We start from the raw sequence: 27716 nt of genomic DNA on the forward strand, positions 1-27716 counted from the left end.
ATCCTGTCTGTAAAAAGGAGCGCTACCGCAGGTCATTAATGCCTGCTGCCATCACTGAGCTATATAATACACTGGAGTGCTGATTTTGCCGAAAAACTGAAGTCACTGGCCGCCATCTTGCTACTCCCTACTCTCACAGAATCCCATAGGATTTGGTTGCAACAACAAGCAGTTTTCTGGCTGTGTGAAAACGTGTCACAGGTAATTCTACAGTCAGTGGATGAACTAACACTATCAACTACTAGGAAATTAGGTGCTGAAATATTTTACATGTTATTCATATTAAATATAGATATATATGTATATATAAGTATGTGTATATGTATATATGTATATATATGTATACACATATGTAAATATGTTTTTGTATATTGTTATTTATATATTTATAAATGTTAAACATATATATTTAAATGAATAAAACGCAAAATATTTCAGCACATGACTTTCTCAGTACTTGATATTTTTAGAACATAACATAAAAGTATATGGCATTTGACATTTTAAAAGTCTTAATCCCCCCCTGAACATGAGAAAATCCTCGTTATTTGATGCTGTAGCCCACATATTCCCTGGTTACTGGAGGAAAATAGGGAGTACCAATATGGCGGCTGGTGGCTTCAAAGCAACTCGTTCAAACAGACGGTGATTAGCACTCCAGTGTATTATATAGCTCAGTGGCTGCCATCAGATTATACAGTGCTGCACTGTAACTGTGACCATAACCGTTATTAGTAACATGCAATAACTAATGTACAATAATATGCAACTCATGTAAATTTAATCTCTGGACTATACATATAACTGTATAACTGTTACAATTACTGTAACAAGTGTTTTGCAGTAACTACATGCAATAATGTGCTGTGTTTATAATTATTATTATTATTATTATTATTGTGTTATATTATTATGTTATAAAGGTCACTCATTCCTGCTGCTACCTGATCATACTCGCTGCTTTATAAGTGTAACTATTAGAGTAACGTCTGCAACCATGCACCATAGCTGCAACAATAACTGTAATAACTTATGTGCAATAAGCTATTTAAACAAGGAGCTATAATCCGTGCATTAAGCCTGTGCAGTAATCCTGTATAAACTGTATAAACTGTGCAATAAGCCTGTGCAATAGTCCTGTATAAACTGTATAATAAAATATGTGAAATAACATATTTATACATAGGAGTGTACAGAATTGTATATAGCTGTATAACTGTATCTAACTGATTCTACTTACCTACCTTGACACCTTCTGACTTTTGACTATTGAGCCGATGGGACAAGTGAATTTCTCCACTGTGAGATCAATAAAGCTTATCTTATCTTATCTTATGCCACACAGTGCAAATTGTTCAAGGGAACACCACCTGAGCAGCATCCGAATTCAAAACCCCTGCCTACAGGGGCTTCCGACGACCGCCCACCTGGACAATGCCGGTAACAGGGCAGCGTGACGCGAGAGGCAGCGGGATTTTTATTTAGTTTTTTTGTTTCTGTTTATACAAAAAAAAAAAAAAAAGTACTGAGTACCAGAAGAAAGAACAATCGACTCTGCAGCCAAGATCAACATGCAGCGGTATGGAAGACTGAAGTTTTTAAAACTACTGACTAGCATCACACTAATTTTTTATCACTCCTGTGCTCACTGGAGAAAAGGTACAGCACGAACAATTTGTGACTAAACTGAGTAATCACACCAATCATACCCATCGGCTGACTCGAAGAGAGACCCATCACTTCAGTGACTTTCATGATCATGCTCATAACATCTAGTGACAACTAATGCATCAGACTGTACGGAAAACAAGAAATGACAGTTATGTTTGTTCTTTGATTCTACATGCTTTTGATAAACAACCATTGTTGTTACCTGTTTCTGTTGACACTGCCTATAGGGTAGTTCATTGTTATTGTTTTGATGCATGTTTTTCACGCATGCGCGCCGGACTGGTAGGCAAAAGGCGAACAAAATGGCGGACGCAAACAGAGAAACTGACGAGTTCTGGACGTATTTTTCTTCTTTAGATAACGTATCACAAGATCGTTTTAAGAGTAAGTTGATGGTTGATGGTATCAGATTGCCAGATCCACACAGCAAAAGCCTGAAGGGACGGAGCGAGTCTGTGAAATGCTGGCCAAGTGTTCCGTACCACTACATTTACAGCTGCCGTATAAACACGGCAGGCCAGTACACACGAGAGAGCATGGAAGCATGAAACCACTGGACGTCTACAATTATTTTGTATCAGGAAAAAGGCTCCAGCAACCCCCGCGACCCCATGAGGGATTAAGCGGGTCAGAAGATGGATGGATGGATGGATGTTGTTCACACGTTTGTGCAACAGCACAAAGCGGCGTCGGACACAGACCGCGTCTCAGCAGAGAGGAAGACCCGCCCGGTAGGTTAAAAAAAACATTGTTCACTACGGATTATTTTGGTGTTTTTGTCTTGTTAAAATGGGTGGCGGTGTCGGCGACATTGCAGCGTAAACACAGAAGTACTAGCGCCCGTGAACGGGGGCGTAATGCACCCGCCGTAATGGAGCAGCCTGCTGTGGCTGCGGGTGCTGCTACTACTCCGGCCCGTGTAGCGATCGCCACCTCCCCTCCGCCGCTATTTAAGTAGAACAATGACTAGAGCAGAATTAAGTTGTATTTACCGGAGATGAAGTGTAGACTGCAAATTCTGTTGTGGTATGATGGCTCCCCCAGTCCATTGGGAGTGTCTGTCTGCGCTCTTTTCATTGAAAATATCCATTTCTTTCTTCGTCCTTCCTCCTTCAGTAAACGACAGAAACGTACATCCAATAATTTGGAATGCCTCTTTGTGCAACAAGTCGTAGGCATTGTTTACATTCCAAAAATAAACAAACTAAAAGTACGCTCTAAATCACTTGTTTTGTCATGTAGTAGACGAGAACAGTACTGTTTTTTGCCAACCCGCGGGACCCGGATGTAGCGCTGTCACGCGTGAACTACCCTATATTCTAGCAACCTTTTTCCCTAGTCATTAATCTAACAGGTTAGTCGAGACCATTTTTCCGTATGTAAAGAATTACACCATAAGACCGAAAGGATACGTAAGTTTTCTAATGTGACTAATTTAACTTGTGTCATAACAGAAACTCTTTACAGGTTTCGAGGTAGTAGAAATCCCGTAAGAGATCCAGACTTCGAGGTAGTAGAAATCCCATAAGAGATCCAGACATCTGCGTGGCTCAGGAAGAATCCACACCTCATTTTCTGGGAAGGACAGTAGATTGTAAAGTAATCATACCTGCTTCATTTGCTATGACCCATAGAAATCACTCCTCCAGGTCATGTGTGGTTAGATCTGACTCTTATACAATTCCAGGATCTTCATTTCCAGCACCCTATGTTTTAACCCTTAATCTTACAGCTTTGCCAGACGGAAGTAAACTGTATGGTACAGGTAACCTAACTGCAGTTGTGGTGAATTTTCCTAGCACAGATGGATTTTGATGTCTTAAGAACATGTTTTGGATGTGTGGAATTAGATCATATTTGTATCTGCCTGCTGATTGGTCTGGAGTGTGTTATTTAGTTATTTATTACTACCTGTCATTACTACGTATGCTAATGCAGCACATATAATCAATGACTTGTCTGTTAAATTAGAAAATCTCAGTCTTAACTGAAAAAGTTTTCTCCTCTCTGACAAAGGAACAACAGGCTGTCAGAACTATGACCTTGCAAAACAGACTGGTGCTAGATTACGTACAAGAGGGTAGGAAATAAAGGAGGTGTTTGTCACATAATTGTGGAACAATGCTGCATTTTTATTCCTGATGTGTCTAAAAACATGATCAACATTACAAGAGTTGCTGACAATCCAGCAGAAAAAATAAATAAAATTAGTGGTTAATCCTGGGATCCTATGTCTTGGTTAATTTCTGATGGTTGGACCTCCTGGTTAATTCCTTGTGCCCCTCCTGTTGTTCTATCCGACATTTGACAAACAAAACATTTTTCCTTACCCACCTGGCGGGCTCTCCTGTTAGAGATTATGAGACTACAGAGACTGGACTACAAAGTCGGTTACAATGGAAGTTACAGATAGAGAACGGACTCTGGAGGCACAGAGTCTGAAGTACTTATATTGAACATAATGACTGATTAGGGGAAGAGGTGTTAGGTAAAACACGTCTACATTATAATATGATCCTTCCCTTATAATATACTGGGCAGGGCCCTGAATCTGTGGAAATTGGGTGGACACAATGTTTCCTACTTAATGTCTGTGTGAGGAATGAACAGGGCTCTCTCTGGCATCCGGAAATCTGCCCGTTGCATTCTTGTGTATGAGTCCAGTACTGAAGCTGTAAACATGCCTTTTAGATTAAATACGGTAAAACATAGTTTTGGTTTCAAGAGTCTTTTTATTACTACCGAAGTCTACAATAGAAACACCACATTATTCATGAAAAGAACCTGGGGTGACTGCAGCATGTCAATTAATTAGCACTCCCGTTAATTAATGGGAGTGTCTAAAATTAGTTACCAAACTAATCACAACTTTTGCAAATATAAGAATTGCAGATTTTGATATCAAACTTTTGTGATTACAACTTTATTTCAAGCTCTCCAAAGACTTTTATTGGCAAGTGGGCAGGGTCATCTCCCCATCATTACACTGCACACGCATCGGTACTCTGCCAACACGTCTTGTTCCTCGTTTACAAACAAATGTAAGGTGATCCTTATGTGGCACATATAGCTTATCACTATAACCATGGGCAAACCAAATATTATGTGTGTTCATTAACTGCTCGTTCACAGTGCAGGGTTCTGAAAAAGAAAAAAAAAGGGAGAAAAATAATATTTACTTTGTCCATAAAACAGAAAAACAAATAACACAGACCAAATTCATTTTCAATGCTAAATTTCAGGATCCTATCCTGTTTTCTAACTAAACATAATTTTTTTTACATTTTGTGGTTATTCAAATACCACCATAAAAACTACAAAAAGGAGATTGTCCTCCATTTACTTTTTTGAGGAGACTACATAATCAGAATACTTCAACCATGTTTTACTTTTCCTTTGGTCTCCACATTTGTCTTTTGGTATTGAAATGAATGTGAATTGTTTGTACAATCAGATAAACCGTTTTTCTTTAAATGGAAGTATTATATAAATTAATGTGATGCACATACAGGTTTTGGGCTAACATGTAGGGTGCAAACAAGCTTATTTTTTAACAGCATTTCTCCATAAAGAAAATGGTGCCAAATGTTCAGATAAAGTAATGTTGCCACACTTTGTCTCAATATAAACTATTAGCACTGACAGGGAGACTCTAACCTACTGGAAATCTGTATATTAACACAAGTAATAAAAATGTATATATATAGATTTCAGCATCAAGAGGTGTGCAAATTTCAAATACATTTGTTTATAACAAGGCAGTTACACTGTTCATGCTTCTGCCATATGTTTTTATGATATGTCGTGTGAGCTTCTAGGGAAGATGCTCAGTAGATATAGTTTTATAAAATCACTTCTTTAGCTTTCCAGTTGTTTCTTGAGCTTTGAACAAAGCTGTTGAAAATCAAGGATGAGTTTTTGCAATCTGGCAGGTTGTAAATGAGTTAACCACACTATTACTTATTTATCTTTTCTTGTTCATTTTAAACATTGTATCCCCCCAGGATTTTTTGTTTTAAATATAAAAGTCTTGTGAAAATGTCACAGTTTTTACATTATTTTAAACTATGTAAGAAATGCTCTCTATAAAGTGATAAGTGTCTGCTTTGATATCGTGCCATTACACATTTTATTATTTGTGATCTCAACTAGAAAAATCAGGGATGTCATAGGAAAGAACAGCTTTTAAATCACAATCTGGACATATTACAGCATGCAAAATGAAAAGTGTAAAGTTGACTTACTGAGGCATCTCATGTCTCCTATCCATACTCCGTTGTCGCAGGTTTTAAATGGTTCCCCACTCAAAGTATACGTTTGCTGACAGATGTATTCAACTTTGTCACCATGTTGAAACACAGAATCTGAGCTAATATATGATTTGGTGTCTCCATCTTCAAGAAGTGGTGGTGCTGAACAAACTATAGGAGCTAAAAGAATTTGGGCAATGAGAAAAAAAAGTAGTTTAAGATGATGCTTCATCACATTAACATGTAGATCTGGTATTCAAAACATACTTCAACACAAAATATACTTTTTGCAAACAGAAATGGCTTTTTTCTTAACTTAGTGGGTCATGGACTTGGTCCAGACTGCAAATCTCATGCGGGAATGTTTGTCACATTAAATGTACCTTTTTAAAGTATCATACTAGAAGCAGGAATTAACTTGTATTTTCCATTATGCACACATTTCTGTATAAAAAATGTTTTTTCTATCAGTCTGATTGTGTTTTCACAATTAACACAAAGAACGGCTCTAAAGCATCAGTTTGTGTGTAATTCAGCAACATAATGTGTTTCACTCAGTAAACTGAGTTTCGGAAATAAGTAACTTTTCAATAAAAGTGTTTTTACTTCTTCATTTGGCTTTTCGTTGTCAGACGCCTAATTTATTAAACAAAACTATGTTTTCAACAGTATTAATAGGTGGGTGTAGCTTTTATTTTTATCCTAAGACAGTGACGGACTGGACGGTCTGGCATTTGGGCAGGTGCCAGAAGGGCCGCGGGCCCTCGTGGGCCGTTTGGGCCGGCCAATCACGAGGCAGCATGATCGTCGGGTGTGCGCGGCCCCTTTCACACTGTTCATTGTAGGCCTACATTATCTCTCGGCCCACTAATAAGCCAAATGCCTTTAAGTCAGCTATTTATCTCTAACTTCTCTTCGTTAACACACTGAGGAAACTGATCAGTATTAATACCAGATATGAGTCTCTATACTACCATCATGGTGACCCTCAATATTTACATCAGTCTACATTCTTTTGTAGCCTTATTCAATCAATTGTTTAAAAAGTGCATTGTTTGAAATTGAAATACAATAAATATGCCTGTATGTATCTTTTATTTTATTATTGGTTTACAAAAGTTATATGAAGCAATGACTTCTGGGAATTTCAAAACCAAATGCGTCTGTGTGTGTTAGGTTGTTGGAAGTAGAAAGCTGAAAGATACCATAGTCTGCTGAGGTTAAACTATGAGTATAAAACTATGAATCGAGGAATTAAGCGACAGAAGGGAGGAGCGGAGAAAAAGAGAGAGAAATCCAGGAAATGACTGTTGGCTGACAGTGAAAAATGTGCGAAACTGACCCATTTGTTTTTTAAGTGCAGCACCAGCGCTAGCACTGCTATCACCAATGTTCAAGACACTGAGCAAACAGACAGGAGTGACAGCGTGAGACAGGAGGACAGTGAGGAAGAGGAGTAAGAACAAAATGAGCAAGAAGAGGGTGATGTTGAATCTTACATTAATGAATCTATGGAACTGGCAACCAACACTTACTGTGGTGGATTAGCAGAAGCAACGATTGGGACCAATGCTGCAGGAGGGAGTGTCACAACAGACACAGTAAGTGTATCTACTTCATTGGATCAGATCAATTATTTCAGTTGGCCAAACTCCACTACAATGGACATGTTTTTCAAATTCCATCCAAACCAGTTAGTTGATGATGCAACTGTTAAGAAAGCATTTGATCGGAAAGATGGATCACAGTGCAAATGGGTCAGCTATAGTGCAGATCAGCATTCGCTGTTTTGTGCTGTCTGTCTAGCGTTTTCAAAAAAGACAGAGCAGAATCCTTTTATGTATGGATGTAATGACTGGAGACATATACGTCAGAGGCTAAATGAACATGAAAAAACTGCAACACATCCAGAATGTGTTGAAGCATACTTTTCATGGATGAATAACGCTGACATTAAATCTCTGATCTGTAGCAATCAAATGACATCCTTGCGAGAACAAGTGCGCAAGAGACGTCAAGTTTTAGAGCGAGTGGTTGACATTGTTAAACTAATTGGAAAACGTGCACTAAGTTATCGTGGCAATAAAAATTAATCAACAAGGTCATTAGCTGATATGTCTATTGATCACGGGAACTTTCTAGAAATACTTTTGCTACTCAGCAAATATGACAGCTGTTTACAGCAACACATTGCGGAATGTATTGAGAAGAGCACAGTAGGGCAGGGGAGAGGTGCATTTGTGACATTAATGTTCGAAACGACAGTAAATTCTGTCATCGAGGCTATACGGCAGCTTATTAAGGAGAGGCTGTCTTCTGAAGTCACCCAGGCCCAAATGTATTCCGTACAAATTGATACAACACAGGATTTGACAGCTAGAGATCAGTGCAGTGTTATTGTTCGCTATGTCACTGACACTATCCACGAGAGGCTCGTCGCAGTTGTTCAGTGTCAATCCTCAACAGGAGAGGACTTTCTGAACCTGCTTAAACAAATGCTGGAGTCTTGCGGCATAAAGATGAAGAATTGCATAGGGAATTCAACCGATGGAGCCGGTAATATGCAAGGGACATATAAGGGGTTCTCTGCTTGGCTGTCCAAAGAGTCTCCAGGCCAGGTTCATGTTTGGCGCTACGCCCATGTACTAAACCTGGTTATGTCCGAGACCACAAGTGTCATTATAGCTGCAGCATCACTGTTATTAAATGACATCACAGTGTTTTTCCGTAACTCTTATCAGCGAATGACCACTTGGGAAGGTGTCAACCAGGACCCCAAACAGAGGAGGATTTCTTTGATAGGCGAGACGCGCTGGTCTTCAAAAGATGCTGCCCTGATGAAGATTTTTGGATTGTTTAACAAACCATACAGTGGTTTATATGTGGCACTTGTGCACACATTGTTTCAGATACAAGACAACGCACACGTACTTCACAACACAAGCGCGCGCAAAGGCGCGCAACTACATGGAGGCACTTTTAAAGTATGAGACTGTTTTGACCGCACAGCTGTTCCTGCGCATTTTACTTTAAGAGGGACAGCTGGCCTGGACAGCTATCCCTGTTCACCTACAGGGAGAATCGCTCCACAGAGGACGCTGTCTCGTTAGCACTTCACTCAGCTCTGACTCCTCTGCAGCAGCCTAACATGTTAGGAAGCTCTTCATGGACTTCAGCTCAGCCTTTAACATGGTGCTTCTAGACATGCTGGCTCTGAAGCTCCACAACCTGGGAATATCCACACCTATCTGCTCCTGGATCAGTGACTTCCTCACCAACAGACCCCAGGTGGTGAGGACAGGGAAACTTACATCTGCTCCACTGATCCTCAACACAGGGACACAGCAGGGCTGTGTCCTTAACCCAGCTCTCTTCACCCTTTTCACCCAGAACTGTTCTGCTGTCCGCAAACACAGTGGTGAAGTTTCCAGACGACACCACCGTAGTGGGTCTCATTTCCAACAATGATGAGTCCCACTCCAGGAGGACTGAACACGCTTCACTCTCCATACAGGGGGAGGTGGTGGAGTGCGTGGACAGCATTAGGTTCCTGGCCATTCACATCTCCTCTCACCTCTCCTGGACTGTGAACACCTCCCACCTGGTGAAGAAATAACGGCAACAACGGCTCTTCTTCCCCAGGAAAACTGAAAAGCTCTGGACTTTCCACTAAGCTGTTAAAAACAACCATAGAGCGTGTTTTCTGTATCAGCATAACTGTATGGTATGGGAGCTGCACAGTCCGGGAGAGGAAAGATTTAGCACGGGTGGGTGAAAACAGCACAGGGCATTGTGGGATGCCTCAAATCATTGCACAAATGTAACGTATTACCTCATTATTTGTGATTCATGAAGCTCAACTGAAGCATGGAGCAATAAATAAATCTGTAACATCTATGTAACAAGTAATATGATCCATATCACTTGTGAAGGGACTGATAATAAATCCCTTGGACTCTGATACAAACATTTTTATTTTCCTGACCTTTTTATCTTCTTTATCTTTGTACGATCTTATGTGAAAATAAAATCTGTACAAATTGTTTGTAGCAGGTTGTTTGTTTTATTAACTCTAAGCCCGAGTATCCTGAAAATAATATCAACATGTTAACATGAATCTTTGAAAATAAATTAACTTTCTAATTTCTTCTGATACCATGACAAAAAATATTAGTTTTTTTTTGCAATCAAGGCAATGTTGTAATTCTTGCTTGTGTTAACCTTTATTTGTCACGTTATTATGTCAAGTTTTGCCACTAATGAATTAAGTTATTCAGTCTTCTGCTTCAAGAAAATAGAAAGGGTGCCATGTTCTCATGGGGTCAGGATGAATGAACAAGTACTTGGATCCAGGTACCGTATTTTCCGGACTATAAGTCGCAGTTTTTTTCATAGTTTGGCCGGGGGTGCGACTTATACTCTAGAGCGACTTTATGTGTGAAATTATTACACATTTTTACCGGTATATCATTACACCTGTTATTTTCACACCAAACCGCAAGAGGGCGCTCTAGGCCTGTGTTGAATCAGATGTAAGCGACGTAGAAGCAGAAATGCTGCATCTTCTACCTCCGGAGTTAACGGAGTTATTTGAAAGTGACACTGAGGATGAAGATTTCACTGGATTTTAATTATTAGTGGGCGACTGTGGCTTGATGGGTTGAGTAGTTGTCTGGCAACCAGAAGGTTGTGGGTTTGATTCCAGCTTCTCCTTGCCACATGTTGATGTGCCCTTGGGCAAGGCACTTAACCCCAAGTTGCCTACTGAGCTGCGTCTCAGTGTATAAATGTGTGCGCGTTAGTGAGAGCGACTGGGTGAATGTGGCTATAGTGTACAGCGCTTTGGGTGGTCAGCATGACTGGAAAAGTGCTATATAAGTTCAGTCCATTTACCATTTGGAGTGACACAGGCGCTTTGGTTAACTTCTTCACATGTTATTCATGCTATAGTTATCGGAATAGCTTTTAATATGTTATGTTTAACATACCAGGCACGTTCTCAGTTGTGTCATGTAGCGTAAGCTAACCGTACAATTATTGAGCCTGTTGTTGCCTCCGTTCTATTTTTATTTAAAATTGCCTTTCAAGATGACATGTCTGTTCTTGATGTTGTATATTATCAAATAAATTTCCCCCAAAAATACGACTTATACTCCAGTGCGACTTATATATGTTTTTTCCTTCTTTATCATGCATTTAATGGCTGGTGCGACTTGTACTCCGGAGCGACATATAGTCCGGAAAACACGGTACTTACAGATTCACTTCCATACAGAAAACCCCTATTATCTCCAGCTGTCACTTTATGCATTCCGTATTAAATATTACTGTATATCCTTCAGTAATGGTATGAAGGCATTGCTTGTTTGAACCTGTAATACTTTATCATTTGGTTTTGCTGTTCTTTCTATATCTCTCTTTGCAGGTAAAGAAGCAGACTGAGGATTTTTTATCATTCTCTCCCGTTTCATCTCCTATTTTTCTTTCACCTTTTCTCCTTTTTTTCTCTTCTACCGTCTTGTTTCAGTGTTAATTTAACATGAAATATTCTATGCATAGATTATAATAAAGCTTCTTGCATATATAAATCAAGCAGAGCACAATGGCGAAAGTAGTAAGGCTCTTTCGCCATTGTGTGCTTTTTGGCTTTAAGATAACAATTATTTTTGCTACATGTGAATTTCACATTCAAGGATGAATGAACATCACCTTCCAAACAAACTTGGTTGACTGCAACTATAAAGATATGATCCACAGAAAGTCTGCTCTCTTAATTTATCTGAATAAGCCACCTGCTATTGTTAAAAGGATAATTAAAAAGTAATGATTGTAATTAGTTAATGTTACGAGACTAGACAGATAAAATGAAATTTTATTTTTTAAATGAACAGTACCTCTGCAAAGTGGTTTTGGTGTCCAGCCTTCTCTGGTACATGTCGCTGTCTTATCTGCAGTTGCAGTCTGGTAGCCCCAGCTACAGTCATATGTTACTCTGTCACCTAATTTATTTCTTCCCCAAGCGTTAACTCTGTAATACAAATTGTCTTCTTCAATGTATGCCGGGCATTTAACCTCTGGAGTGGGAGGAAATATATATTTTATTCAAAATGCTAAAATAAACAATTTCATCATTGCAGAGAACAAATGAAACACCAGCACATAGACAAAAATCACTAAATTATCAATCAATGGTGTTTAAGCATCAGTATTTTTATACCTTGGCATTTAGTATGCGCGTTCCAGACTCCATTGTAATTGCAAGTAACATCGGACTCCCTTGTTTGAGCGTCCAGAATCCAGTGTGTCTCCCCACATAAGACTCTCAGCATTTCTCCGGGTGAAAACACATTTCTGTTTGGAGGGTCATATGTTGTCCCAGTGGGTGGTGGCAGAATCAGCTCACATTGTATTGCTGGATTTATTGGACATGTGTCACATTATTTGCCATTTTGTTGTAGGCAGAAAGACTATGTAGACATCAGTTTTTACTCACTTTGTTTAAATCATGAATTATTGTTACTGAGGTCATACTCACGTTTACAAGCAGGTGTGGGGTTCCAATCTGCTTTTCCTGCAAATATTGTGCATCTTGGAGGTCTGTCATCAGCCCGTTTATAAGTAGCATCACAGCTAAAATTTAAGACTTCATTTTCTTTGTACTCTCGAGGGCCAGTAGGGACACTGCCGTGTTCAATCTGAGGGATGGAACATCCTATTGCTGTTGATATGAAGCATAAGCGTTACCAAAAGCACAATGCTTATAGAAAGGAAGACCGATGGGAATCATGTCTTTCAAACTGTTTGAGTGTCAAATTGCTTGGTAGTAGGCAGCATTGAAGAATAATAATTCATAGTTAGGATGGGTAAATACTTACACTTTTATTGTACCATCCATATAATAAGCAGTAATAAGTACAATGCTTGGCACTTTTGACAACCAACACATTTTATCAGAGTGATCTAAAAAAAGTGGCATTAAAACTTTTTAAACCAAAGAACCACAGTGTTATAATGCTGCCATAGAGCTATCACGACCACACAAGTCATTATACTGTAAAAATCTGTAAAGGGGAAATACTTTTCCACAGCGTACCAGAGCAGGTTGGAAAGGGGGCGCTCCATTGCCCAGTTTTTAAACATTCAATTTGTGTTGCGCCATCCAGTTCATGATCAGCTCTACAAACAAAATGCAACTTGCGTCCAGCTGTGATGGCTTCACCATTCAACGGTATTCCAGCTATGTACAGATGAGGATGCAGTACTACACCAATTTCACAGGTGTTCACTGGAAATAGGGAGTATAATAAAAACAATGAACTATCAACAACTTCTTCAAATATCAACAACTACTGGCAAGAAATAATTATTGTCTATAAGTACTAATATTTTAGTCCTTGGTGCATTCTTGCCTTTAAGAGTAGAAAAGAGCACAAAAATCATAAGGCCATGGACAAACACATTGTTAACAAAGCTGAGTATAATAGCTAACACACAACATGCATTATTTTACGAATACAGCATTAACCTTTGAATGCAGTTAAAAAAAGATTTTGAATATGTGCAGACTTAAAAATAATTAAAATAAATCATTATGATTATGGGAAAATAGCAAGATCATATTTGAAAATAATCTGGTACAAGTTAAAAGAATGATCACTAGTGATCATTTTAGCTTTTTTAAAAAACAAAAACAAACTCTAGAGTATATAAATATAGAGATAATATAAAATACCTAATATAAAATACCATATTCTTGTATTAGGAAAAAAATGTGTTTACTCCAATGATGACTTTAAAATACGACAAAAACAGTTCTTACCGGCCTGTGACCAGGAAAACTCCAAGTTTACAAAAACCTGGAGAAACAGGAAGATAAACCACAGAGGTTTCATTGCTTGTGTTGTAGTGATGTTTTCTGAGGAGAAGTTTACGTTGTTTGCCTCACTTTGGCTTCTGTTGCAACATCAAAAGGGTCAGAAATGGACGTCCCACAGTGACATCACGTTTTAGCTTTACCAATAAGCACCTTCAATATATGCAACACAGTACCCATACATTTAAATTTGATCTGTTATTATAGCCATACACATTTAATAACAATGAAGATCCTTTATTCTTTTTTTATTTTTTATAGAAACAATTTGGTTTGCTGGTCTCTGTTTAATTGTAACCTTTGCCTTTCAGTTAATGATTGTTTCTGCAATCTCCCCATTTCATTTGGCTTATCAACCGGTGAAGGTCAGGTTAGTATTAATACAACATTTCTGTCTGAATCAGGGTTCATAACTTTTGCTTAGAACTTTCTTATTTGAAGCAGATGTTAGTTAGGGTGATTTTCAAAGAGTTTTGATAAAATCTTGTGAGGATATTTGGCTCTCCTCTGCTGAGTCTGCAACACATTTTATTGAAACCACTAATATTAAGCTTTACATTTCACCATCTCTGCGCCAGAGCTGTAGGTTGGTAAATGTTATGCTTAAGATTTTCTGTGTAAAAAATACTTGTGAAATATGTTAGAAAGCATATCTATTTATTTCCAGCAAGCATGTGGCTAACCTTTTTACAATTTGATAATAGCTGTACAAGAATCTGAAATACCTGCCTGCCTAACATAAAGGCATCATTGCAGTTGACAGAAATTAAGGCAAGGCAATATTATTTTTAAATCAGTTTCCAGTAACAAGATTATTCAAAGTACAGTACACGATTAAAACAAACAAACAAACAAACAAAAAAAAAAAACTGAGGAAATAACAACATTACAGAGTAAGGGGAAAGATTACAGAAGCGGCACATTGTATTGAAATAGTAGCAGGTCATATACAGTATAAGACAAGTTGGACTACAAACTTCTACATTAACATTTAAAGGCGAATCTCAACAAACGATTAAAAATAAAGTTAAATATTTAACATTTGTAGAAGCTTTAATAAGAGGAGCTTTAATGAATATGGAGTTTTTAAAAGTTCATCCTAAACATTTGATCTGCAAATCAAGGATGAAGCTCAGTTTATATTACAGAAACACATCATGTTTCTCCCTCAGAGCTCTGCATGTGCTTTGTTATGGGGATGCTGTGTACAGGCCAGCTGACAGCTTTGCTAGGGGCCCGGGACAACGCAGTCTTTTTGGGGCCCCCCTCCCTCTACACCTGCCGCCACCACACACACACACACACACACACACACACACACACACACACACACACACACACACACACACACACACACACACACCGAAGAAGCATTTCCGTCTTTACTCAGCAACAAAACATAGTAAACGAAGCAGTTTGACGCAAGTTAATATGTCTTCCGCACACCCAGGCTGGACTTGCACCAGCTTCTAATTATGATTGAAACATTACTGGGTAAGCAACAATTATGAGCTCTTTAATTTTTTTTGAATAGAAAGGTTGTATCGGGAGCCCCGACAGGATTTCTTCCCTACGTATGTCCACCACTCACCAACTCGGAAATACGTCACGTTTACGTTGGCGTTTACATGATCGTTGATCGGATTACCAATCGGTATTAACCACCCCTTTCATTTGGATTAAGCTTTCATTACGCCTGAGCGTGATCTGATCATTATATTCTGTCTGGCTTGCTTACATGACGCTTTTTTATTCCAATCAGTCCTTTATTCCGATTATCTCCCATTGTGCTGCTTTATGTTTTTGTTTATTACTCTGCCCAGCTCTCTGACTGTGCTCCATGTTCTGTTAGCACCTGGGTTTAAGTTTTAAACTATATGAAATAAGCCAGATATATGATGTGTAGCAGTCTACGTTTTACACATCATCAATCAGGATCTGCTCCCTTCGAATCAATTTGGGGAAAGGAGGGATATTCAGCAGAACATCCCGAGCTGATTGGAAGAAGCAACACCTAGTGCCCGCCTTGGTTGTTGGTTTTAGCCAATCACAGAATCAAATGGAAACATAAGCATCAGGTACTATGAAAACCCCCAAAAAGTTACGCTGATCAATGCACTTGTTGCTGTTCTTCTTCCAAAGAAGAAATTATGAATTCTGAATTCAGCTTGCAGGCGACGCTAATTCTTAAATCCTTCTTTTCATTATGCTGCTCCAGAGTTTCTGTCTGCAATGCAGTCCTGTCTCAATATTTAATGCTCCCGAAAAAAAACTAAGGTTACTTTATACAGACAAAAATCAGCTTTTATGACATCAGAAATAGGTGACTCCACAGTTTGCCTCCGGGGCATAGCTGGCGATTCGTATCACTTGTATTGTGGAGGTTCAAAGTGGATGAGAGCTGATGGACCAACAGTGGTTCACTTGAAGCTCATTCCTCATTTATTCTCTCTCTAAACATTCCCTTTAGAGGTAGTTCATCCGTCTATGCCCGGGTTGGGAGGATCTCCAATGGTCACCCCGGACAGGTTGTCAGTCAATCACTGGGCAACACAGAGGCATACAGGACAAAAGACCACATATTCACACACTTATACCAAAGGGCAGTTTAGAATCCAACAAACCTAAGAGTTACCTAACAGTTTATGGGAGGAAGCTGGAGTGCCTGGAGAGGGACTTCGCATTGACAAGTTAGAACCCAAGATGTTCTTGCTGCATGACGAACAGTACTACCAACTGCGCCACTGACAAGCAGTGGCTCGTTTAAAGCGTATTTCTGTTTTTTTCCAACAAACACTTTTATTTGTTTGTTGGAACACTATTGTTCTTTATTATTTAAAGTTAGTGTAACCCGGGTGTAAATCTCAGTGATCAAGCCTGTGTAAAATTCAACTTCCATCCCCTCACTACTTCATAGCCAATCGCTGTCAAGTATCACGGTCACATGTACTTCCACAGCCTATCAGCTAGGTATATTAGCTGGAGTAAGGAAGTAGGAAAGTTAGGACATGTTGGGAGAAGCAGAGCTGCAGGAGCTAACTACTTTGCCAGGATAAGATGGGGAGAAAAACCTGTTGTGAGACAAACTTTGGAATTGGTGAGTGTTTCTGTGTGTGGCTTAGTGTCATTGATGTCAATGTTTGTTGTATACTCAGTAATTTAGCAGCTAAACAAACGGACGACCATTTTAGATTTATACAAACCACATGTAAACAATTGGGTGCCTTAAATGTTTGTTTGAGCACTTGTTTATATTAAGTTTTCTTTACATTTCATGTTGACTAATTTATATAGTGCGTATTTATTGGATTTCATGGATATAATTTATATTGAACTTTATATTTATATTGAATATGCATATTGACTGAAAATTGGAATTATTTATAGTGCAAAGAGTGCCATTTATTGAATTTGTGTGTGCACACTAGAATGTTTGAATATATATATATATATATATATTGAGAAAATGGTCCTGTTTTATTATTCAGGCCAGGTTTGATGGCGAGCTGAAGATCCAGGCCTAGAGCCCAAGAAAGATTTGCACTTTGCCGTGCGTGCGTGAAGACTTTTGATCTCCTGCCAGGCTGGTAGGAGGCTCCTTGCAGCCAACGAACAATTCTGTTCTACCCTGATCTGACTTGCGTCAGTTAGGACCTGCACTTTAAAAGAACTTGCTTGGGACCTTTAACCAACCCCAGCTTGGGGTGAATGAACTGAAGGGTGTGGGTTCATTAATTGTAGAATTGATTAATGTTTTTTTCTGTTTATTTTGTTTTTTTCTTTTGCGCATTTTATATGGCCATTTGAATGTTTCACTGTTGTAAATATGTATATAATTGTCTACACTATAAATACAAAGGCACTCGCAACTGCAACCTTCTAGTCTGTCTGCTCCTTCATGAGTCTTATCTAGTTTCTGATCCAACTAGCCCATTGACCCAAATGGTCACTACCCATTTACATTGATTTAAAATGTTCTATATTATATTTACAAATATGCTACATTAATTAATTCTCCAAATCATGCACCAATCTTTTGTTTTCATTCTTAAGGGATACGACTCAACTGAAAACTAAAAAGAGAACTTCTCCAACTTTTAAGAAGCTCTGAAATCATGGCTTTGTTCATTAGAATGTATATTTTAATTTATGTGCCTCGTTCACAAGTAGGTGGAAAGCAACCTACAGAATAAACTAGTTAATATAGTGAATCAGCCCCACTTAGCAACATACAATGATCTTCCAGAAACTACTGGGAGGCTATAAAGAGTGTTTTCTAGACATTTACAGGAATGTCCGAATATGTTTTTTGCCCATGAAATGGCTTTCAAGATAAAAAAATAATCTCACACTGAATCTGACTTTTTAAAATAAACAGAGTAATGCACCATGCAGACAACCTAATTTTAAATATTTACCAGAAAAGCTGAGGCCAGAACTTTGTTTGAAGACACAGATTTGATTAAACTAAATAATTAAACTTCATTCACAAAATAAGACTTGATACAATTTTTTTCATCAGCATGCTCCAAATAATTTTTTCTGTTGATTGCCATTGTTCTATTCATGGTAACTTCATAGCAAATATTATCTTGGAGATAAACGGAATACGTAAGAAAAACTTATTCCATTATGAAGAAAGACAGATGTATATATTTTTTCTTGTGAAAAGAAAAAGACCCCTCAACACTTTTTTTTTTTTTTTTTTTTTTTTTTTTTTTTTTTTTTTTTTTTTTTTTTTTTTTTTTTTTTTTTTGCCAAACACAAGGATACTCCAAGAAAAGGCCGTAGGTGGAAACAGGTGTTTTTCTTCTGAACACACTTCCAACTTGATTCTTTGAATAAACAAGCTGTTTATCCATCCGTCCGTCCATCCATCCATCTTCTTCAGCTAATCCGGGGTCCGGCCACAGGGGTAGCAGCTTTAATAAGAAGGTCCAGATGTCCCTCTCCCCAGCCACTTGGGCCAGCTCCTTGGGGGAATCCCAAGGCGTTCCCAGGCCATCTGAGAGACATAGTCCCTCCAGCGTGTCCTGGGTCTTCCCCTGGGCCTCCTCCTGGTGGGACGTGCCCGCAACACCTCAACATCTAACCAGATGCCCGAACCGCCTCAACTGACTCCTCTGGACACGGAGGAGCAGCGGCTCTACTCTGAGTCCTCCCCGGATGACTGAGCTCCTTACCCTATCTCTAAGGGAAAGCCCAGACATTCTATGGAGAAAACACATTTCGGCTGCTTGTATCCGGGATGTCGTTATTTTATTTTGGTCATGACCCAAAGCTCATGCTGTTTATTTCTTCCAAAAATATTAACTGGTGATTACTTACAATTAAGAAGTTAGTGAAACCTAACTCTGATCCCACGTTCCAAAAGGTGATCAGAAATAATTTATTTTGCCCCTCCTGTTGTTCTATCCGACATTTGACAAACAAAACATTTTTCCTTACCCACCTAGCGGGCTCTCCTGTTAGAGATTATGAGACTACAGAGACTGGACTACAAAGTCAGTTACCATGGAAGTTACAGATAGAGAACGGACTCTGGAGGCACAGAGTCTGATGTACTTATATTGAACATGACTGATTAGGGAAGAGGTGTTAGGTAGGACATGTCTACATTATAATATGATACTTTCCTTATGAAATACTGGGCACGCCCCTAAATGGGTAGACACAATGTTTCCTACTTAATGTCTGTGTGAGGAATGAACAGGGCGTCCGGAAATCTGCCCGTTGCATTGTTGTGTATGAGAGTCCAGTACTGAAGCTGTAAACATGGCTTTTAGATTAAATACGGTAAAACACAGTTTTGGTTTCAAGAGTCTTTTTATTACTACCGAAGTCTACAATAGAAACACCACATTATTTAGGAAAAAAACCTGGGGTGACCGCAGCAGGTCAATTGATTAGCACTCCCTTAATTAATTAGAGTGTTTAAAAGTTACCAAACTAATCACAACTTTTTGCAAATATAATAATTGCAGATTTTGATATCAAACTAGCTTTTTGTGATTACAACTTTATTTCAAGCTCTCCAAAGACTTTTACTGGCAAGTGGGCAGGGTCATCTCCCCATCATTACACTGCACACGCATCGGTACTCTGCCAACACGTGTTGTTCCTCGTTTACAAACAAATGTAAGGTGATCCTTATGTGGCGCATATAGCTTATTGCTATGACCATGGGAAAACCAAATATTACGTGTGTTCATTAACTGCTCGTTCACAGTGCAGGGTTCTGGAAAAGGAAAAATAGAAAAAAAATAAGATTTACTTTGTCCATAAAACAGAAAAAAAATAACACAGGCCAAATTTAATACATTTGTTTTTCAATGCAAAATTTCTGGATCCTATGCTGTTTCCTAACTAAACATACATATTTTACATTTTGTGGTTATTCACATACCACCATAAAAACTACAAAAAGGAGATTGTCCTCCATCTTTTTTTTTTGACGACACCATGTAATCAGAATACTTCAACCATGTTTTACTTTTCCTTCGGTCCCCACATTTGTCTTTTGGCATTGAAATGGATGTGAATTGTTTGTACAATCAAATAAACTGTTTTTCTTTAAATGGAAGTATTATGTAAAATAATGTGATGCACATATCAGAAAACATATGCATGAACAGTGTAACTGTCTTATTATAAACAAATTTCTTTGAAATTTGCACACCTCTTGATGCTGAAATCTATATATATACATTTTTATTACTCATGTTAACATACAGATTTCCAGTAGGTTAGAGTCTCCCTGTCAGTACTAATAGTTTACATTAAGACAAAGTGTGGAAACATTACTTTATCTGAATATTTGGCACCATTTTCATTATGGAGCCATGCTGTTAAAAAAATAAGCTTGTTTGCACGTTACATGTTAGCCCAAAACCTGTATGTCGTGTGAGCTACTAGGGACGATGTTTAATAGATATAGTTTTATTAAATCACTTCTTTAACTTTCAAGTTGTTTCTTGAGCTTTTAACAAAACTGTTGAAAATCAAGGATGAGTTTTTGCAATCTGGCAGTTTTTAAATGATTTAACCACACTATTACTTATTTATCTTTTCTTGTTAATTTTAAACATTGTATCCTTTCAGGACTTTTTGTTTTAAATATAAAAGTCTTGTAAAATTGTCACAGTTTTTACATTATTTTAAACCACGTAAGAAAATGCTCTCTATAAGGTGATAAGTGTTTGCGTTGATATCGTGCCATTACACATTTTATTATTCCTGATCTCAACTAGAAAAATCAGGGATTTCATATGAGAGAACAGCTTTTAAATCATAATCTTGAAATATTTCAGCACGCAAAATGAAAAGTGTGAAGTTGACTTACTGAGGCATCTCATCTCTCCTATCCATACTCCGTTGTTGCAGGTTTTAAATGGTTCCCCGCTCATAGTATATGTTTGCCGACAGATGTATTCAACTTTGTCACCATGTTGAAACACAGAAACTGAGCTAATATATGATTTGGTGTCTCCATCTTCAAGAGGTGGTGGTGCTGAACAAACTATAGGAGCTAAAATAATTTAGGCAATGAGAAAAAAAAGTAGTTTAAGATGGTGCTTCATCACATTAACATGTAGATCTAGTATTTAAAATATACTTCAACACAAAATATATAAAGCAATGGCTTTTTCTTAACTTAGTGGTTCATGGACTTGGTCCGTACCTAAAACCCAGACTGCAAATCTCATGCGGGAATGTTTCCTGGTCCAGGTTGGTAATTAATGTTCAAAAAGCACCAATTATGTGCTCTAATCAGCAATACGCTGTCAAAATCCTAAAACTGTAGCTTCCATCTGCCAAAGAGTACTAAGGTGCCTAATCAGATTCTAGAAGAGGGCTGATGACCTTCAATAAATACTATGTGCTCCAGCCTAGTAGTTTAGGAATAAAGATTTGTTAAGATTTGTCTAAATTTAAAATTCAATCTGATGTTTGAAGTAGACTCAGCGCTGTACAAGAATAAGAATAAGAGAAGAACTGATTTACCTTTACACTGTGGCGGGAGGTCGCTCCACTGTCCGTTTCCCAAACATTCAATTGATGCACTTCCTTGCATGAAGTCCGTACGACGATTACAAGCAAATGATAGTATATCTCCTTTACTTAGAGCATTGCCTTGTACAGATGAAGTGATGCGCACATCTTCTGGTACTTCTGGTCGTTTGCATTTCTCTATTAAAGAACAGATGTTTACAACATAAACAACAAAGGTTATAACTCAGTGAAACAAAGCACAATCTAAAGCTTTTTAAAGCCCCCGTTTTAACAGTGAAACTGTTTTGAAAGATGAGAAAATCCTTCATTGTCCCACAATGCGGAAATTCGGCCATTAAAGTTATAATTATAAATGTTATCAGAACTCTGAGTTACCGGGCTGACAACATCCCCTTTGCCACAGAGGGGAAACAAAAAGAACACCAGCACATCAGTAAATTGCTGCAAGCTTGTGATTACCTGAAATGGGCCTTTGTCAAATCAGCCAATAAAGTTGTCAAAAGACTCAACACACAGGAGAGAACAGAGAGAGGCAAGAACATTGCCCTCCCATATGTTTCAGGAGTTCCTGAGAAACTCAGGAAGATTTTTGCCAAACACAATATACTAGTAAATTTCAAACCCAAGAACACCCTCAGACAAAAACTGGTTCATCCCAAAGACAGAACCCCTAAACCACAGCTTGAGCGGTGTTGTGTTTGTGGTCCAATGCTGCGAGGAGTGCGAGGACTCCTATATTGGAGAAACTAAACAGCAGCTGCATAACAGCACATGAGGGCCAGATTCAACAGTCCACTTGCACTTCAACAACAAATGGAACAGTTCTGATGACAATGATGTCCAGATTGTGGACAGGGAGAACAGATGGTTTGAAAGAGGGGTGAAAGAAGACATCTTGGTATTATGTGCTTTGGGCACACAATTTTGTTTATTAGTTTTTTTTAGATTGTTTTGTATTGGACTTTAGTCGAGTGGTTTTGTTGAGAGATTTTAGCATTGGTTAATTTTTATTTTGTTTGGTCATTTGATTACATTAGTTGTGGTGCTAACCCCACCTCTCGCCCAGTGAACGCTGGAGATAGGCACCAGCACCCCCCCGCGACCCCATGAGGGATTAAGCGGTTTGGAAAATGGATGGATGGATGGATAGTTGTGGTGCTATTGGTCCGCCTATAAATAGGCTGGGTCTCAACATATTAGAGAGCCCGCCCTTCCGCTTGTCTCCACCACCAAGGACGTGTCCTGAGTGCGGTGCGCGCACGTCTTCTGGAGCTGTATGACACAGCTGACCACTCCAGCCGGCCATGCGGTATTTTTGTTACCTTTTTGTTTGTTTGCTGTTTTGATGATTTTGGCCTGGTGGGTCCGGTTGTCCTGTTTTCGGTTTTTACTTTGCAATAGTTTTTTTGTTTTGCTTTAGTCTGCTTATAGTAGAGGCTTTGACGGCCCTGTATAGGGTTGGCCCTCTGCTATAGCATTCTGTTCTTTTGATCAGCTCACCAGGTCCAACATTCTGTTAATACTTTGGAGATTATGTTTTTTTCCACATTTTCACTCTCCCTTTTTTTTGGACACAGAGAAACCGAGGGTATTTAAACTCACTCACTTTTTTCCCCTCTCCCTCCACAGAGAAGCAAAGCAGCTGAAAAAGAAGTTCAAGAGAGGTTTTGAAAATAAAGAATTTTTGTTAAACCTCAGTCCTGTCTACGTGTCCTTAAGTATGTTGGCCCCTTTCTGGAACGTAACACTTGGTCTAAAGAGAAAAGCTATCACTAAACAGAGGAGGAGGAGGAGCAAGCTTTCAACTCCTCAGTGTTTACAGCTCAATCCTCCAACACATTTCAGAAAGATTACATCAGCATCTCATCATGATTCAGGCGACCAAGTACTACACTCACACCAAGCAATAGGTTCTAACAACACAGGACAGTGATGGGTAGGTCATCGATTTGTATCTGACAGAGTGTGCCTAGGAGGATGGGCCTCCATGTCTTTAAAAACAGCAGCGCACCAACTACTGGTTGGTCAGGTGCGAGCCACCAGAACTGACAAAGACTCCTGGATAGGTGTCAAAGTTTTCAGAAAGAACTGAACAAAAGTCCAGTTGCCTCCGATTTAAGCCTGATTGCTGTTTGAATTTACACTTTAAAATCATTATGAAAATTGCTTTGTTTTATCTGAATAAAGCTGACAATAAAAACTTGTTAGCATGCCATAGTTCTACCATGTTAGAAGAGCTCAAAATGAGGGTCAACCAGGAAAAAAAGTCTACTAAATATAAATGTTGCTTTATGACAACTGACTTTTTTCATTGCTAATAATTATATATATAGTTTTTATTTTTATTGTACTTATTTTCATGTATGGAACTGTATGAACGTTTGTCTTGTTTGTTTGTTTGGCACCATGGTTGGAAATTAGCATTTTGCTAAATGCTGTATATTTATGGCAACATTGTGCGTTCGTTAATATAAACTGTCCCATTCAAATAAATAAAATTTTGAAGTAAATGTTTGCGTAACTGTCTGTGTGTTTGCCACTGTCACATCTGAATCCCCCCCATTTCTTATCTTATGCAGACAAAACTTTCTCCACTGTGTCCTTGGGCACTTATCATCATGCTGGAGAGCACTTGGCATTCTTACATGTTGTGTTGGCTTCTGCATTTGCACCAGGAGCAGTGCGCACATACCAAATCACTTCTCCCTCCATATATCTTGCTTTATCCATGGCTTACTGTAACTGTCAGTCGGGAATCACTGAGCTTCATACAGTGGGCTGAAACTGATGAAGACTTATTGGCAATACTCAAAAAAGCTTAATAGACCAACCAGCTAATAGATTTAGGAGGGAATTGTTTTTTTGTTTGTTTTTACACTGGATCAGGTTCCTTTAATAAATAGGATCATTTGAAAGCTACCTTTTGTACTCAGTAATGTTCAATTTATCTGATTTATCTGCAGCATTTAGGTGAGACTAAAAGGGAAAACATGTACAGGGGAGAATACTTTAGGGCAACATACCAGAGCAGGTTGGAAAGGGGGCGCTCCATTGCCTAGTTTTTAAACATTCACTTTCTGTTGAGCCATCCAGTTCATGATCAGCCCCACAGAAAAATTGCAACACTCGTCCGGCTGTGATTGCTTCGCCAGTTGAAGGTATTCCAGATATATACAGATGAGGATGCAGCCCACCAATTTCACAGGTGTTCACTTGAAATAAAACATGCAGTATAATAATTTAATAATCTACCAATGATTTAGAATAAAAAACAATCTCAAGTATCATGGCTGAATGGCTCCTTTGCCCCGTTACCCATTAGAGCTACCATTTCATAGCCTGGGCAGCCAGATTAATTTACACAGGGCGTAAATGTTTTAAATGTTTCTGTCTATTCACATGTGCAGGGCTTTGTCGAAGCTGTGGATGTATCAACGTGCTTTACAAATAAATAAAGTTAGTTAAATTAAGCACTTAAGAGGAACTTACCAGAGCAGGTTGGAAAGGAGGCGCTCCATTGGCCAGTTCCTAAACATTCGATTTCTTCCGGGCCATCCAGTTTATGATCAGCTCCGCAGAAAAAACGCAACTTGTGTCCGGCTACGATCGCTTCACCAGTCGATGGTATTCCAGCTATGTACAGACGAGGATGCAGCCCGCCAATTTCACAGTTGTTCGCTGAAAAGAAAACAGGGAGTGTAATGCAAACACGACAATCTGCCAGTGAGACCAAAGAAAACTCAGGTATCATGGTCAAATTGCTCCTTTGCCCATTAGAGCTGCCATTTCATACACACCTGTTACCATTTTGTCCAAGACTGCTTTAATTTTTTTTACACGCTAACAAACTATTTCATAAACAACGTCTTTAACCATTGCTAAATGAAATTTTGAAAGAAGCTGCTCTTTATTACTTTGTATGACCTGCCAAAATGTATTCACACCCTTGTTGCAGCTGCTGAGCTTAGCTCATTTCTGAGCCTTTACATCTTGTTGCAACCTGCGGAGAGTCTCAGGAGGTGCTAGGAGGCGTCTGGTACAGACAAGGGTCCTGGTCTGAGCGTAGGACTTTCCAACTAGACTGGGGCTTTGGTCAATGGGCGGGGTTGTGTGCAACAAGGCAAGGCAAATTTATTTATATAGCACAATTCAGTACAGGGACAATGCAAAGTGCTTTACATGATTAAAATATAGCAAATTAAAACAGAATAAAAGCAAGTAGGAATAATGTAGATAGAAGTTAGAACAAAAAAGTGGTGATTCAGTTAACTAGAACAGTTGAAGGCAATCCTAAACAGATGTGTTTTTAATCTTGATTTAAAGGAACTCAGGCTTTCCGCACCTTTACAATTTTCTGGAAGTTTGTTCCAGATAAGTGGAGCGTAGGAACTAAATGCTTCTTCTCCGTGTTTAGTTCTGGTTATATAGGTATGCAGAGTAGGCTGGAGCCAGAAGACCTGAGTGGTCTGGATGGTTGATACACCGATAACAAGTCTGTGATGTATTTAGGTGCTAAGCCATTCAGGGATTTATAGACTGACAGAAGTATTTTAAAGTCTATTATCTGAGATACAGGGAGCCAGTGGAAGGACTTTAGAACTGGGGTTATGTGCTTCAACAAGGCAAAACTGTCTGCTGCTTGGAGGAGTGAGTTACAGCAAAGAGATAATTTTACAATTGTATTGATTTTATACCTTTAATTAATCACAAAAAGCAGTTTTAAGATGTTTTTAGATAGATACACCTCCAAATGTTCAGTCAGTTTATTAAGTTTATGAGCAGATTTTTAATTTGTCTTCTGACTTGTTGGGTGTGCCAGAGACCCGCTGACAGGTTTGTCTTACTGTAGTGGGACAACCCCTGTTGCTGCAGCGTTTAGTTGGCCACGCAGCTCTCTCTCATTTTAGATACACTGAAAGTTTTTTCTCTAAGGAGTTCACCAGCTGGCGATCAAACCACTGTTTGTGTGTATGGGCAGAAAAAACGGACATCCTGTTACCTATAAAAATAATTTTGCTGCAGTCAAAAGTCCACGGTATCAGGCTTGAAAGTCATCCTCATCAGTTTCACCATGGCTGATGGTCATAAAGCTCTACATTTTAACTCTGTGAGGCAAACTTTGGAGCAGACAGATCAGAGCGTTAGTAGTTTTGTCTAATTAGAACAGAATGAAGGAGGATAGATCAGACCCGCTACTGGGCATATGTCTCATTGTCTTTAAAAAGTCATTAAAACATTTACCTATTAACAACTTCTTACTGGCAAGTAATAATTATGGCTTATAAATATATTGTGCTTATTGAAGCATACTTGATATGGAAAGTGTGGCAGAGAGTCCAAAAAAGCAGAAAGACCAAAATGGCAAAAGACAGTGTTTACAGTATTGAGTGTAATAACTAACACACAACATGCATTATACCAATGCAGTTAACATAGATTAGATATGTTCAGAGCTAACACAAAATAAATAGAATGATGGTAAAAAAGATCAGATTTTAAAATAAATAACCAGGTACAACTTTAAAGATCAGTCATAAGAGAGGCATAATTAATTTTTCGTCAGCTTTTTTTTTTTAATTCCAGAAATATAATAATGAGAAAATATTAACTTAATATAAAATGCCATGTTTTTATTCAATGAATTTATTTATTCCAAAAATTACTTTAAAATGCAGTTTAACAAAAAAAGTTTATCTTACCAGTCTGTGACCAGGAAAAGTTTACAAAAATCTGGAAAAACCACAGAGGTTTCATTGCTGTGATGTAGTGATGTTTTCTGAGGAGAAGTTTACGTTGTTTGCCTCACTTTGGCTTCAGTTGCAACACAAAAAGGGTCAGAGATGGACGTCCCACAGTGACATCACGTTTTAGCTTTACCAATAAGCACCTTCAATATATGCAATTAATGT

General features: G+C 38.5%; 2 protein-coding genes and 1 long non-coding RNA gene across 4 annotated transcripts in view; 1 reads left to right on the forward strand and 2 right to left on the reverse strand.

Moving 5' to 3' along the window:
- Window positions 1-4578: 4578 nt before the first annotated feature.
- Window positions 4579-27608, reverse strand: LOC118564139 (P-selectin-like). 2 transcript variants are annotated; one of them, XM_036141009.1, is made up of 7 exons: window positions 13741-13842; window positions 13015-13206; window positions 12457-12639; window positions 12139-12333; window positions 11816-11995; window positions 5916-6101; window positions 4579-4812 (listed from the first exon to the last, which is right to left on the reverse strand). In XM_036141009.1, exons 1-7 carry the CDS (start codon window positions 13811-13813, stop codon window positions 4619-4621), a joined length of 1203 nt encoding a protein of 400 aa, XP_035996902.1. In that variant the 5' UTR covers window positions 13814-13842; the 3' UTR covers window positions 4579-4618. The 2 variants fall into 2 exon arrangements, with proteins under 2 accessions (XP_035996902.1, XP_035996903.1); XM_036141010.1 differs by lacking the exons at window positions 5916-6101; window positions 11816-11995; window positions 12139-12333; ... (1 more) ...; window positions 13015-13206; window positions 13741-13842 and adding exons at window positions 21137-21322; window positions 21799-21984; window positions 24831-25019; window positions 25297-25485; window positions 27507-27608.
- Window positions 16727-17669, forward strand: LOC118564143. Its single transcript, XR_004931665.1, has 2 exons — window positions 16727-16891; window positions 17283-17669. It is a non-coding gene; the product is annotated as an uncharacterized LOC118564143 (long non-coding RNA).
- Window positions 19989-27716, reverse strand: part of LOC118564140 (complement factor H-like) — a 59884-nt gene continuing 52156 nt past the window's right edge. Inside the window, exon 8 of the mRNA XM_036141012.1 lies at window positions 19989-20032. The gene's annotated coding sequence lies outside the window, so the exon portion shown is untranslated. The remainder of the gene's footprint in view (window positions 20033-27716) is intronic.

This window comes from Fundulus heteroclitus, chromosome 9 (genome assembly GCF_011125445.2).
Source record: "Fundulus heteroclitus isolate FHET01 chromosome 9, MU-UCD_Fhet_4.1, whole genome shotgun sequence".
Taxonomy (NCBI): domain Eukaryota; kingdom Metazoa; phylum Chordata; class Actinopteri; order Cyprinodontiformes; family Fundulidae; genus Fundulus; species Fundulus heteroclitus.